Consider the following 14501-nt stretch of genomic DNA (forward strand, 5'->3'; position numbering starts at 1 on the left):
ATTCTACCATCATGTTGACTCCATGTCAGTTTAGAATTTATAAGGACGCCAAGGAAATTAATGGAAACTTTCTTTTGACCTTGAAAAGAACTAATTTTGTGTTTTACTATCATATTTAAAACTATAGCTATCTAATGGAGCTTTACTTATTTTTTATTCATTCTGCACGGGATTGAAAGAAATACTGTATACGTTACGTCGCGTCGTCATCATTATACAGTGGTGAAAGCGGCACCTAGACAAATGTCATTAAAAATAAAAGAGATCCAATTATAGAACCCTGAGGAACGCCCAATGTTACAATTTGACATTAAGATCTTTTATTATTACACTGTACAAATTGACTACGGTTACTGAAGTACGATTGTATTATGTTTATACTTTCCGCCATAAACATTACTAGAGGTCCTATTAATCATTCGTTTCTGTCCCGTACAACCATAACGCCCTTAAAGAAACCCACGTTCTAAATGTCAAAGTCTCTAGCATTCACAGTTTGAAATGTAAAAGCCCTACAATCCCCAAAAAACCTACATGCCAAATTTCAACCGTCTACGCTTAGTAGTTTTGGCAGTGCTTGTCTGTCAGCCAGTAACAGAAGAGATTTTTAAATATATATTGTTGCGCAGACGTCATGTCGACGTTATTTAGATCTAAACACCGCAAATAATGATGGGATACCCTGTATAAAGTAAATCGGAAGGATGGAATGTTTCATTCCATTACTGAATCTCGCCCTTTGTACACATTTCTATGTAATTTACCCTAGGTACTTATTAAAGACATTTATTATAAATAAGCACAGATCAAGTTGGTTTATTTCATTTGTATTTCTGTAGTGTTATTTTCCTTTTAGAATTTTTGTAATTGCGTATTATTTATTTAAATTTTGTGAAACGTGAAATAGGTGTATAAAAATGTAGGCACATCTGTTCATTAGCGTGAAAAATTTTCAAGGCGACAGTTAGGCATATAGAAACAATATTGATAATGCATTAAAATCTATATTGTTATATTAACCAAGTTGTAAAGAAACTTTATCTTGAATTTTATTTATTGATGCCCGAAAGACTCACCACTACGACCCTTGAAGCTCCAAGCATGGTATTGAGAGCGTTGTTTTAGTGCATGAACAGATCCTTCCGCTTATACACGTAAAGAATTCAACAGCATCAAATGCTGGTTCGTTGGGGTCTGTGAACAGGTGTAGTTGATGTATGTCATCAGTTTCCAGGTTGAGATCCACCATCGCGGTAAAGATATTTGATCATTTCTCTTTAAGGCATAGGTAATTCATCCCATCGAACTCCTTTCTACCACGCCCCCTGAAGCAGCATTTTTCCCTTCATCATGAACTGCCCCACAAAGCCAAGAGGGTCCAACACTGACATGAAATATATCATCATTTTCATCTGCTGCTCCTCAACAGGCTGCAATTTGTCTTATGTCCAGAGGAACCTGGGCGCATCTCCGTCTTCGTCTCGAATGAGAACCTGGTGGAACATCTCTTTGATATCAAAATCCCTGGAAGGGACTCCACACATAAGGACCTGTGAGAAAATTGTCATTGAAACTCGCTCCATGATTCTTTGTGGCCTCATCTAAAATTATTATACAAAAAAAACAAAAAAATTACACTGATTTGATTTGACTTTTTAGGATTGAAGACTCCAAAGTGGGGCAAATACCATACCTTGTCCTAATCCACTTTGAGTGATTGAGACGTCTCAAAGCTTGCTCTCTGCTTTCAGGAAGGCGACCGTTTTCATCACGCCAAAGCAAAACCTGATGTTTCCCAACGTCCCTAGTCAACTCCATGATCTGCTCCGCACGCATTTGTGCTATTCACTTGCTGCAAATGTGGTCATAACAATCCAGCAATGTCTTGATCTTGATACAATGGTAAGGGATGCCGATGCACAAATCCCATACAGCCTTCACTCCTTCGAGATGATAAAGAACTCATTTTTTACCCCTCTGATGGCCACTTCCAAGTCCACCAGGATTTCTTGCTCGGCCTTTCTTGTTTCAAATTCGAGCAAGCTTGGCTTTTTGGCGTCCATTTCTATTCCTCAGTCAGCTAATCTCCGTTTGACTTCCAACATAGCCTTTCTTCTCTTGCTTGGCTAGCCTGTGAAGTCTTACTTCCAGCAATTGACTTGGTCGTTGTATTCTGTATTGCTAACACTATTCCCTTGGGTGGCCACCGTCTTCATGACATTCAAGGGTTTTCAGGATGTCTCTCCACCATACCAGACATTTTTCCTTGGTTACCAAGCCTCTCACAAAACCATGTCGTTGTTGGCTCATATTTAGTCAATCACCTATAATTACAAGAGACGTAACAGTGTTATGAACGTACCAATTGTTTGATAAATTCATCATAGCTAGATTATCTATAAACATTTGTCATTTTGTTATACAAGGATACATTGATTTGCAAGTTTTATTTGGGTTGCCCTTAAAATTGGAGATATATTTTATTCAAGCTTGCAATTTGTACATGTAATTACTATCAGACTTTGTTCTGTACAAATTATAACACTGAATAGAGTAAAAAATATATATAATAAAAATTATCGAATAGTAAATGCAAGGAAAACATAAATACCACACTGTCCTTCCAAAGATATCTATCTACGTAAAAGTACATCAATTAATGAACGATACAAATATGAAATTATAGAACACATTTAAAATCTAATACTTAGAAAAGTGTAGCATGGATGGGATCACTTAGATAACCTATAATACATAATCATGATATTACACATACGAAATATTTACATAACACAGAAATTCCTAATAATGAATTGTACGAAACATTTACGTCAGCTATGAAAGCGGAGTGTAAAAAGTGAACATTTATTCATTATTCGAAATCCTTTTAAAGTTCACACCTATCACACATTTCTTTGAGATATCAAAAACAACGTCACGAATTTGAAATGGTCTATTTTCGTGTAGATGCAAAGAACTACCACCCAATTAATATTACTTAATTTTGCATAGCTTAGTAAAAAAATAAACAAATCCCGTAACACACGCAATTTCCTTAACAAGAATTGATTAGAACTAACAAAATTCCAACTGAGATACAGACAAGAGTAGGTAGGCCGTTTTCGAAACAACACAGCAAGAAAAAATCAGTTAAACAATGGGCCTTTGCTACATCCTTTCTTTGTGACCTAGTCACGTACGCTTAAAATAAAGTAATATTAAAAGTTTTTAGTATACGCAAAATGCGATACTAAAAAAGGAAGTCAAAACGAATAAAATAAATAATCTATACAAAGTTAAATCTAACTTCTTCACGAGTTTTCACTATTAGTACTTATTTCCCCTTTATACATCTTTACAATAGACTAAAATTACGTCCTCAACGGCGAAAACGATGATTTTTATGGAAATTTTTGTGATGATACATGCGATGGTCGTTCCGATGTCTTTTGTGTAAATTGTAAAACGTCCTATAACGTCCGTTACCTAGAGTCCAATTTTTCGAATTGTGATATTCCTAAAACATCCAAGGTTAGACTTTGCCTAATGATAGTATCGATTATACAGGGTGTTCCTCTTTCGGTTGCCACCGGGATCTCGCTTCATAAGAAGTAGAAAGTTGGCTAAATGGGGGCTTTGCAAATTTTCGTGCTGAATAATAATCTGAAAAGAAATTTAAAATATCTTCAATAGTTTTGAAAATATCGCAAAAAAACGAGTCTGATTTTCGTTTTTTTAATTTTTTCATGATCCTAGACATTTCTAACCAAAATATTATTCAGACAAATTTTTATGGACAATATGAATATGTTTTTAATAATTTATAATATGACGGAGAAACATGTGGTAACTATTTTTCTTATGGACGCCATTTCGGATTTTGAGATTATGTCTTTTTTTCTTTACAATGATGGTACAGTACACATTTTTCCTAGAAATACAATTTTTAATTTTTTGCGAAGTGTGCGTGGAAAGTGAAGATAAGGGATCCGACGACTAGTCAGGGGGGTAGTGCAAAGGGCCCGAATTTGAGGCCCAGGTATGCGTGGACCATGGTCACTCTCCTATCGTAATCCAGAATCCGAAAATGCCAACGCCACAACCAGACTAACAAAAGAACGTTTTGTTTTCCACAGCACTCTGTGCAACCAATTGATTTTTAGGAAAAATGTGATAATGAACCACCATGTTTTGCCCTCGTTTAACCAAGTTTCCATCTCTTAAGATAAACGAGACCCCCACAGTGGCACTCAAAAAAATGGACACCCTGTACAATCAGTGATCACCACCCCTAAACTAACCTGCAGGGGGTTATAATTTCCGTTGTGAGTATTATTTGAATTGAGTTTGAGATGTTTAGTGCGACAGGGTTCCGATTCGGCCATGCTTCTCTTTCGCGCCTCCCTTCGTTCGTTACCGACCTCCTTGTCCAGATGTGACCGTGTTCCGTTCCACGTTTTGACCGGAAATCCGTAACCGTTGTGCGACATTTGGTAGAGCTCGTTAACGGTGTTGGACACTTTCTTATCCCAGGTGTTGCCTTCGGTCGACGGTTCGGGTGCGCCGTCATTCGATGACGACACCTTCCAATCGGGCGAGTTAACCGAGGGCACTTTTGAGGTGTTAGGGTGGGACTCTTCGGAGTTGTTTGACGAATCGTCCATGTCGTATGGGACTAGCTTTGTCTTCGTTACTGACTTTTCCGGACTTCGACATGATTCGCCGGTCGTGCTGGTTACATTCGGAGATGACACGGCCAGTTTTAAATTATTGCCGTCCGTTTTCAAAGCTAATGGAGCTTTAGGGCATTTATTTTCGTTGCCTGTGATTTTTACATTTGGTGAACTTGCGGAACTCGAAGCCAGTGGTTTATTTTCCTTATCCGTTTTTGGTGAATGCGTTTGAGGGCTCTTTTCTGGTTGCTCACTATTTCCGTTCAGTGTAGATGTAACTCCATTTTGAGCTGTTGTTACCTGTTTTTGAAATTTGTTGGGTGGAAGCACAGGTCCGTAAACCTTAAGGTTCCCGTTGGAAGATGTAGTCGTCACTTCCTCTTGTGTTTGAGTAATTGTACTAATTGGCGACAACAACTTGCTATTTTTGGGCGAAAATGGCGAATTTTCGAGCTCGTAAAGCATGATGTAGGCGCTTGTGCCGAACACAGCCTGGTTGGAAATTGGTTTAACCTAATAATCAATATGTTAAACAATGTAATTAAAACAAATGTTTATAACACTATATAGGTGAACAGTTGTACCTTTCATATTCTTTTTGGTGATTAATTTTCTGATACGGCTGTTCACCTATAAAGTATTTAAACAATTTAAACTTACTATGCTATCGTCAAATTGGTAAAAATTCCCCGAAGGACCTTGAGCAATGGCCGTATAATGGCCACAATTAACACTAATTCCCATATGAGTAACGAGAGCGACGAGCTTATAGATCAAAGGTCCAGTCGGTCGTCTCCGGACATACTTCGTCATGTCGAGCCTTTGCCGAAAATGCACTTGCTTCGATATTTTGCTATTAATCGAGAACCGCTTGAGTTGTATACACAAAACCATAGGCGCCCTTTCCAGGGAAAACTGCTTCCACGCGGGTACCTTTTTTTGACACGACTCGCAGTGATACGAATCGTCGTCGAGTTTCTCTCGCGAAAAATACAGTTCTAGCGCCTCATCGAGAGTCTGCGCCTTCCTTATGTCTAGTAAAACATCCTGAAAGTGCTGAAACGTTGTACTAACATTCCCACACTCCAAACACCTAACGGCCGATCTCAAATAACCACCCAAAATTTGATTTAACGGTGTAGTCTCTTTGGTTCGCGAGTCAAACTCGGAACTATTTTTAAAACGGCTTAAATACGCCTTCTCCATTGCTTCGACTAAATATCTCAAGAACTCGTGCGCGTCCTCCTGTCTGCCCGGTATTAGATGTCGGCATAATATCCTCAACTTGTTGTAAATTAAATAAGGACGGATTGTATTAATATTGCGTTGTTGGGAATCTTGCAAGGTTTTGCGCATCGCACATATTATGCATATACTCCCACCTGAAAACAATTGCGAAATTTTAGCTGCAACGAACAACACCCACCAACAAAACCACCATTAAGGTTAGAGTCTTTTGTACCCCTGCACCGATGTAAATTTACAAGAGTGCACACCAAAGTAGGCCATAGAGATTTTTTTAATAAATTTGTGTGTCTTCCACAAAAAAATGGGACTGAAATATAAACAGGAAGGTTGAAATATATGAACTGAACAAAATTGGGCCTAACACAGAGCCTTGTGGTACCACACAGTCAACATACAGCAAGGGAGACATACTACCGGACACTGATACCGCTTGCTGTCTATTACTCAGATAGTTGTTCATTAACTCCCTGGCTCCGCTGGATAGCCCCATGTACTGCAACATGGCGATAAGTAATTCATGAATAATTATATCAAAAGCTTTTGTGTAATCAAGGCAGTTAATTGTTGTGTTAATTCTTTACTATGAATGAATTATATCGTCAACAATTTTATTTTATCAATAGCACAATATTACAACTGTGGCCGATTGTTCGATGGGTATTATTTTATTAAGCTGCAGATATGATAAAAATTGAACAGCAATCACCTTTCCATAACCCCAGACAAAGTTAGTAGTATGCCTATTGGACGTAGGGCTTTAAGTGGGGTAGGATTGGAAGTTTTAGGCAATGGTACAATCCGTGCCTACTTCCAGGCAGATACAGAATGTGTGATACAATAATTAATAACATGCGTAATTACTGGACTGGAATACTGGATAATTTTAATTCCAATACCATCAGCATTAGTTGCCTTAGAATTATTCTGAATATTTCCGCCTCAGATACCCGCAAATACCGTTTAGAGATGATAAATAAAGGTGATAGCTATCTTTACATTTCTCGCAAGTGTGGTATTGGCAAGAACAACAAAGAGAAAATCTTAAAATTTCTTACGTTAACAGAACATGGCCCAAATGCACGAAAAACGCTAAAGGAATCTGAAAATCCAATTTTAGTGAATGCCTTGTTTACATGGTTTTTGCAACAAAGGCTCTCACATGTATTGTTCTATAATTAATGTAACATGTACTTAAATCTTTCATTTATTCAAATTTTATAGCTATTAAAATTTTGCATATGGTAATCCAAACAGCTTAATAACCCGCCAAGGGTCTGTTTTTTGCCTGTCCGGATTAGCAAGACCCTACTGTAATTATACAGGGGGTTACATATAAATTGTAAAAAAAAATTGAGTGGTAGGGGTGATCAAAACATTTCTTCCAAATAAACCGAGGGTCCAACGTGTTTCGTTCGGGAGCCTCTATCAAAAATGTTGTGAAATTTGCATTTGTTCATTACTTTTTTCTCAGCAACCATAAGTGTTACACCTATTTGATGACGTGCGTCTTTGTCAGCCTTATGGTGAGAAGACATGCATATTTCATCACTTTTTTGAGGGTGCTTCCCAAATGAAACGTGTTGGACGCTTGGTTAATTTACCACCCGATCTTTTTTTACATACTTAGATATATGTAACACCCTGTATAAGAAAATATAGGTGGCTATACATCAATGTAATCAGGAAAAAGAAGGAAAAATAATAGATTTCAAGATGTAGGTACAGGGTGTTGCATTTAAAAATACCAACATTTTTTTATTTTATTTTGCCTTTATTTTTGAGTGGGCTCAGAAACTGGGGTCCAAACATGTTTTTTACTATGTCACTAGTTCCTACGTAAATCTAAAATAGACATTTTTTTAGCTTTTTCTCTATCTTTACATGGATATAGGTCACTGTACACAGTGAGTCATAGTTAATGTACAGAGTGAGCCAAAATAGGCGCTTCAATTTTCACCTACGGAGTTATATTCAAGAATAAAATTGGGTCATCCATTAAATTGAATGTAGTGTAGTGTTTCATGTTCTTCAATGATTTTTATATTTAAATCGGTGAATTGTCAGAAGAGGTACTCATAAAGGGCAAGTGGAACGTCTGCACGAGAATCATCTACTGATAATGTGAAAACTTTCAGTGCAAATACAGCTGTCACAGAGAAAGAACGTTTGACAGTTGAATGCGCACTCGTTTTTTCAATTATTTTAAGCGCGGTAATTCGGAAATTCCAGTGGCGTAGTAAGTACATTTTGTTTGCTTCGCGAAAATATTTAAATATGTAACATTATGAATGTATTACTTTCACAAATTGCTCTTTATAACGCAAACAAACAACCGTAATTATTATTGCGTAATGACCAATTTGCTTAATTTCTAATTATGTACATTCATTATGAAAGTAATTACGCCGTCGCTAAGAAAGTAATCTGAAGCTATTAAAGTACACTCATCATTGGCGACCTAATGACATCACCTGCGCGACCCGAAATGTTCTATCTCCGTGGCAACTGTATCTAACGTTTAACAAAATTGCTTCTTGCCTTCAAAGAGATGTATTGTATTGATTTATTATCGGTACCCAATGGCACCTGCCATTGTTATGCCAATAGGCTTCTCCTACTCGGGTCTTTTGTGAAAAAACAAGACATTTTTGGCAAATTGGAAAATGACAAAGTGTGTCAATGTCCAAGCCATGAATTTCCTGCATTTTATACTTTCTAAAACGTAAATCTGTGTTGTGAGCATAATCTTGTCAATAAAGTAACAAGGTAAAAAAAATTGCATACAGTAGGAGCACTCGGACACTCGGCTTTTAATCCGGCTCATATTGAACAGATCTGATCCCTGAACTCGTTGAAATCTATTGGGGAAGGTTTGTCTTTGCTGTCTCTTTTTGTTCTAGAGTTAGAGCGTGGACGGACAAAACCATCTCATATGAGGATTTCTTTCGATTCACTTAAAATGATGTCAATATTTTAGTTTCAATATTAATAAATTAAAAAAACCATAACTGCCTTTTAACCAATAATTAGCAAATGATGGTCGTCCATTGAAGAGAAATACAGGATAGGGCAATAGTATGTGGACAAAACTGTAGTTTATTGACGCACATTTTTGAAGTTTGCCGTTGGGACATGAGTCCTTAAGGCTACAAACCTAAAATATGTTCGCTTTGATTGTAATTCTCAAACTTAGTCCTTTGTGGACCATAAAATGTACCAATGTAGGCCACTCGGGCAGGGTTGAATTTTGTTTGTCTTCAGAAATTTGCCAATTTAGCAAATTTCAATCATAAAATGCAGTTTCGCACTTTTTGATTTTGTTAAATGCGAAATTTCATCAGTTTTCTAGTTTCTAATGATATAAAGTTATCGGTATCTATTTTTGGTAGTTTTCTTTTAATTTCGCATTTTTCGACTAATTGGTCATTTTTTTAAGGTTTTTTATTCATAGGTGGTTAGTACGCCGATGAACAGTACGCGATTCAAATTACATATTTTAAGCATATATATACAACTAACATTTTGAGACAGAATGAAAACTAGAAACATTAGGTTTGTTCGTTTGTCTTGCGCGATTGGTTTGGTGCAACACTGATGTGACGTCACGGTGCAAGCTGGAGTAATCAGTTTTTGATGCACTGGCATCTAACAAACGAACGCTTATTTAGGGTATAGTAAATAAATAACCAGCAAAAAACGTTTGTATTGCATCATGAGTGATAAATTTATTATTTATTATACAGGAAACTATTTTTCATTTACTTGTTGTATGACCTCTGCAATATTATCTTCCTCACTATACTTGACGATCTACTTATAAATTGTTCAATAATATCATGAAATAAAAGTTCCATTTCCAATAATTTCTTCATCGCAGATTCCCCACCTTGTTTTTTCAAAATGTTTATGGTTATGAGAACGGTCTTTTCACGTCTAATTTATGCTGCACTAAGTTGCTCGCACTAAAATGCACGAACAAGTTTGTGCTGTTATGAACTGAAATGGGCAAATTGCACTACACAAACGAACAGAATGCATGCAGTTACAAACAGACAAACGAACGCATTTGGTACACCGGTGTTGATTAGTGCAGACAAACGAACAAACCTAATATCTAACGTAGGAACCAATAAATTACCAATGTCAAAGTCAATTTTGACATTTGTTGATTGTTTATGGCCTACTTTGACATTTGTCGATTTTCCAAGGCCTACTAGACACTTACATATGAAAAATTAAAATAGAACACCAAATTAATCCACATAACAATAATCAGAAGGCATTCTATTCCATTGACGAGTCTATGAACAATGATTTTACCTATTTATCATTTTTGTGCTGCGCCAACACTAAACAGAGTTTCATATATTTACATCGGCCCAGAGTAATAGTAATGCAGCCGATAGACGGGGTCGGCTTGAACTTTTGCAATACCAAATGTTAGTATTTTTGCCTCCAACACTGTTTTTTAAGGCAATGACCTTGAAGCACAAAATCTCAGATAAAAGTGCAGAGACCTCACAGGTTCAGTAGCAATTTCCTGAAATAAACGCATGCGTTTAAATTGAATAAAGGATTCAACGTTTGTGCATTTTTGCAGTGGAAAATCAGACCAGAAATTGCACCAGTGCCGTAAATAAGAAGTTTTTGTGTCACATATTTCGGGTATTTTAAATATATAGATCCAAGTAATCTCTTGACCTGCAGGTGGCGCCTATGTACAGAAGACTCTTAAACAGTATCCGTTTGAGCATAACACAAACGTAGAACCTTACCTGTATCCTCGCACTCTGTCGAATGCTGCTTTTCGGATATGAGCCAATTAACTAGCGCGGGCACGTGAAAAAGAGCTTGTAATATCGAGTTGAGATAACAGGTATTGCCCATGTTTACCATACCAGCGCCTACGGACCAATCAGCATTGTTCCATCCTAGCTGCACCGATTTTAAAGGATACAGCTCCTGTTTCGCCAGAACAAACCCGTCGTCAGCGGGGACCGTTTCAGACTTTTTACTTTTTGTACTGTGGAAGTGATCGGAAATGAGATACGTTTTATCGTAATTACTTTGCGTACCTGTTCTCAGTTGTTTCGGACGCTTTCAGCACAATGTACTTCGACTTGAGCTTATCCAAGACGCAGCTTTGGTAACTGCCGGCAGCTTCAAATTCGATATTAGACAGCAGTGCCTTTTTGGTTGATCCCGCCAGTTGTGAATCCAGAGTGCTACTGCACGCGCTTTTCGATAGCGCCGTGCGGAGCGCCGCATTCACGGGGTCCAAAGTGGATGCCGGCATTTCTGCAAGTTTTACACGTGCAACTGATACAGAAGCAGCGTTGTCGGTAACCACCTACCGTATTGCGAGCAGGCTCTTTATATTCGCGCTAATTACAAGTAACTACCCGCTCATAATCTCTACACGTATTCTTTCGCTCCTTTTTCAACTATTTCGTCTATTTATTCCGGATTTCGACGATAAACATGATACCTATTTTTAGACAGCAAAACAGTACTTTCTCCACTCAATAATAATTCACAAATCACAAGCAATATTTTCATTTTCGCGCATAAAGTGAAATGCGCATGATCGAAATCTGACAATTCTAGCGCGACAACTACAAGTTTTCGTACGGAACATCTCGATTACACCAAGATCATTTTTCCTAAGCAAATCAATTTTAAATTGACAAATAATTACCACCTTGATTTATGATTCACATGAATCTGCTGACAGACAGATTTCAAAGTATATTGTCGCTACGGCTGACGTTAGCAAAAAAGATACTGCGATTTCAATCGCAAAATAAACCCAACGATGGATAATTATCAGATTGTTCTAAACATATTTTCTGAAACTACCTTAGAAACAACAACTTTCGTCTCTAAAAAGGGTGAAAAAAATGTCATTTTTCTTTTTAGTGAGGAAAGTAAAAAACAATTGCTGCGTCATAATCATGACGTTTAAAATTGAAATATACCCATATCTAGATTGCTTTGCGTCAAACTTCATACGATAATTATGCTGCCACTCTGTAATTGGGCGCATGCCTGTTGAGGGCCCAAAACAAGAGAGGTATAATAAAAAAAAAATAATAAAATAAAATAACTTTTCAATTTTGATTGTAGTTTCAAAAAAAATTATGTGTAGAAACTTGAGAAGAAAGTGTTTTTCGACTCTCGTCCAATTGACGTCTGTCTAGACAGTGACACTTTTCCTGCTGCCCGTAATCAGCCCTGTGTTGTATCAGAAATGTCAAACTTATAACGTGCAGGTTATCTGCCAAAAAAACGCTATTTTGTATTATTTAATCTCTCCCAAAATAAAGTTTTCTACAGATAATCTGCACGTTAAATTTAACGTTAGTGATACATATAGGGCTGAATGAGTAATGATCAAGTAGGTTAGCCAGTTTTTTTTAAGTAAAAAAAGCTTAACTAAGCTAAAATATTGATTAAACTTAGATTTCTTTAAGATCAGTTTTATATTTTATTGAAAGAAAGAAAAACGTTTGTAAAATACCTTACAAAAAACTCGATCGTGACTGGACCTCATATTACGTTTCGGGCATTTTAATTTACAACAGTCGCAGTAACACTTTCCCTACCGCCTTGCCACTTTACCAGACTGTCGCATTGGTGTAATGCCTAATGAGACTTGTCATCCCTTGTAACGAAGCACCCGTTTTCGTACGCGATTTCTACCAGCTTTAATGAACACCCGGTAGGTACATGAATGGAACCGGGCGCTTCATTACTAAAAACTGTACCTTCCTGAACCATTTATTTTTGTTCTAGGAGTGAGAAATAGAAGGTAGAATTAAGTGCTTTAATTTGTAGCGCCGTTTTAGTCGCCGCAGGCCAAGCGATCTAATTATTAATTTAATTTTATTAATTATTCTTGTCACGCTCCTTTCAGGCTCAGTTCTCGTATTAGCCCTTTGTAGGTCCAAGCTGTGCATATGGATTTGTAGTAGTTTTGCCATAAAAGAAAATAATAAAACTCTGCTTACCTACTGGAAGTGCGGTTGTTGGCACTGTACCTTTTTTCTACTCCATGCTGGTTCACCTCTTCTCTCTCCACCTTCGTCTTGGAGAGGAGTCTAAATGGCATCCTTATGAAGTTCGCACGTAGGATCGATGGTTGCAAATGACTGCCATCTTCATCGTTTGTCCCTTGGGGTCCTCCTTCCTATTCACCACACGCCAATTGCTGGTTGTTAGATTCTCCAGCATTTCGGACTTCCATCCTTTTCAGGATCTTTACCGGTTCTACTTGAGCCCCGGGGATCCAGAGGCGTGTGCACTTAAACTTACTGGTTTTGGGGAGTTCTTCATTTCATCGAATCAAAATTTCGCCCCTCTCACGGAGCTTTGGGCGAAATCGCCCTATTGAACAAAACGCCGACTCCGTCTGTCAGGATGCTCCAAATGGGGTAATATAATAAAAAAAAACGAAAATTTATTTAGAGGCAAATCTAGGTAGGTCGCCCTGTCCCTTCTTCCGAAAGTTTCTGCCAAGTCTTCCTGGACAAAAGTCATTCTGAATTCGATAGCAGCTTCGCTAAAGGTTCTAATCAGTTCTTTTACGGTCTGTTTTTGCCTTTTTCATGCTGCTTCCCTTCAGCGACCGGTGTCACTTTTGCGTTCCAGTCTTCAGTGCAGCCTTGGTAGGTGCGTTTTCGAGTTGCTCAGCAGATAGGAGGTCAGGTTGCATAGAGTCCCCTGGTTCTTACGCTTACCTCATCGGCTGCCGGTGCGCTGCCCCTGAGAGTTTTTTAAGCTTCAGTACCAGGTGCTCCGGAAGTAGTTGGTGGTTGTTTTTCCTTGTCCATACGTCCTACTACTATGGGGGGAAATGTCCATACGTGTGGTGCCCTCTGCACAGGTGTAATAGAGTGGCGCCCGGTGTTCCGAGATTAGGGCCGGTACGTAAATTAAAACCGACCTCTCGCCTGACTAGAAAATTACAAGTTAACGTTTTAACAATAGACATTACAGACTACCGAATTTGGAAATTTCAGTTCGGCCATTTGAGTGCGCATAAATACCAATAGCTAATCAGATGCGTTGTAGCAAACATCGCCTGATTAGATTGTGTTTAGTGTCATTAGAAGCGCGCTAATTAATCATGAATTTTAAGATTTGTATGATAACAGAGGAGCGAGTAATTAGTAAAGTTTTAATTTTTGAACTAGAATACGTCGGCCAGCTGGAACAACCGGCGTTCCCTTTCCACTGTGGTTATAAAAAAAGTATGACCGTTATTTTAGCGGGATCTCAAAACCGACCGACCTTGACCAGGAGCAAGGATAACCTGCTGGAGGCGTTCGAGTTTTCGCCAATATTACTGGATCCCTTCGTCGACTATAACAGTTGATTTGTCAAGTACAATTTAATACGATTGTGAACAATTTGTTTTATGTAATTTTTCCGCCAATTAAAATTTAATTGTTCATTTTTTAACCGACCGTCTTGCGCGGCCTACCGAAGTTCGTTGTATATTGACATTAATGAAAAGTTCTATACGAAAATTGATATTTTATATTAGACGATTTTAGGAAAAATCTAATACAATTCCCG

At 37.8% G+C, this 14501-nt stretch overlaps 1 protein-coding gene across 2 annotated transcripts; it reads right to left on the minus strand.

Annotated features, from left to right (window-relative positions):
* Positions 1-988: 988 nt before the first annotated feature.
* On the minus strand, positions 989-11478 carry LOC116173207 (ubiquitin carboxyl-terminal hydrolase 36). 2 transcript variants are annotated; one of them, XM_031490541.1, is made up of 7 exons: positions 11276-11478; positions 10997-11219; positions 10697-10944; positions 5334-6055; positions 4302-5186; positions 1694-3517; positions 989-1550 (listed from the first exon to the last, which is right to left on the minus strand). In XM_031490541.1, exons 2-6 carry the CDS (start codon positions 11215-11217, stop codon positions 3380-3382), a joined length of 2214 nt encoding a protein of 737 aa, XP_031346401.1. In that variant the 5' UTR covers positions 11218-11219; positions 11276-11478; the 3' UTR covers positions 989-1550; positions 1694-3379. The 2 variants fall into 2 exon arrangements, with proteins under 2 accessions (XP_031346401.1, XP_031346402.1); XM_031490542.1 differs by having other exon boundaries at positions 989-1601.
* Positions 11479-14501: the final 3023 nt, after the last annotated feature.

Source organism: Photinus pyralis, unplaced genomic scaffold (assembly GCF_008802855.1).
Source record: "Photinus pyralis isolate 1611_PpyrPB1 unplaced genomic scaffold, Ppyr1.3 Ppyr1.4_LG6, whole genome shotgun sequence".
Lineage (NCBI taxonomy): Eukaryota > Metazoa > Arthropoda > Insecta > Coleoptera > Lampyridae > Photinus > Photinus pyralis.

Coding starts and splice junctions, on each gene's coding strand:
- LOC116173207 (XM_031490541.1), bottom strand. CDS start 11,217: ATGCCGGCATCCACTTTGGACCCCGTGAATGCGGCGCTCCGCACGGCG. Junction 10,945..10,996: donor TCCGAAACAACTGAGAACAG/GTACGCAAAGTA, acceptor TCACTTCCACAG/TACAAAAAGTAAAAAGTCTG. Junction 5,187..5,333: donor ACCAATTTGACGATAGCATA/GTAAGTTTAAAT, acceptor ATTGATTATTAG/GTTAAACCAATTTCCAACCA.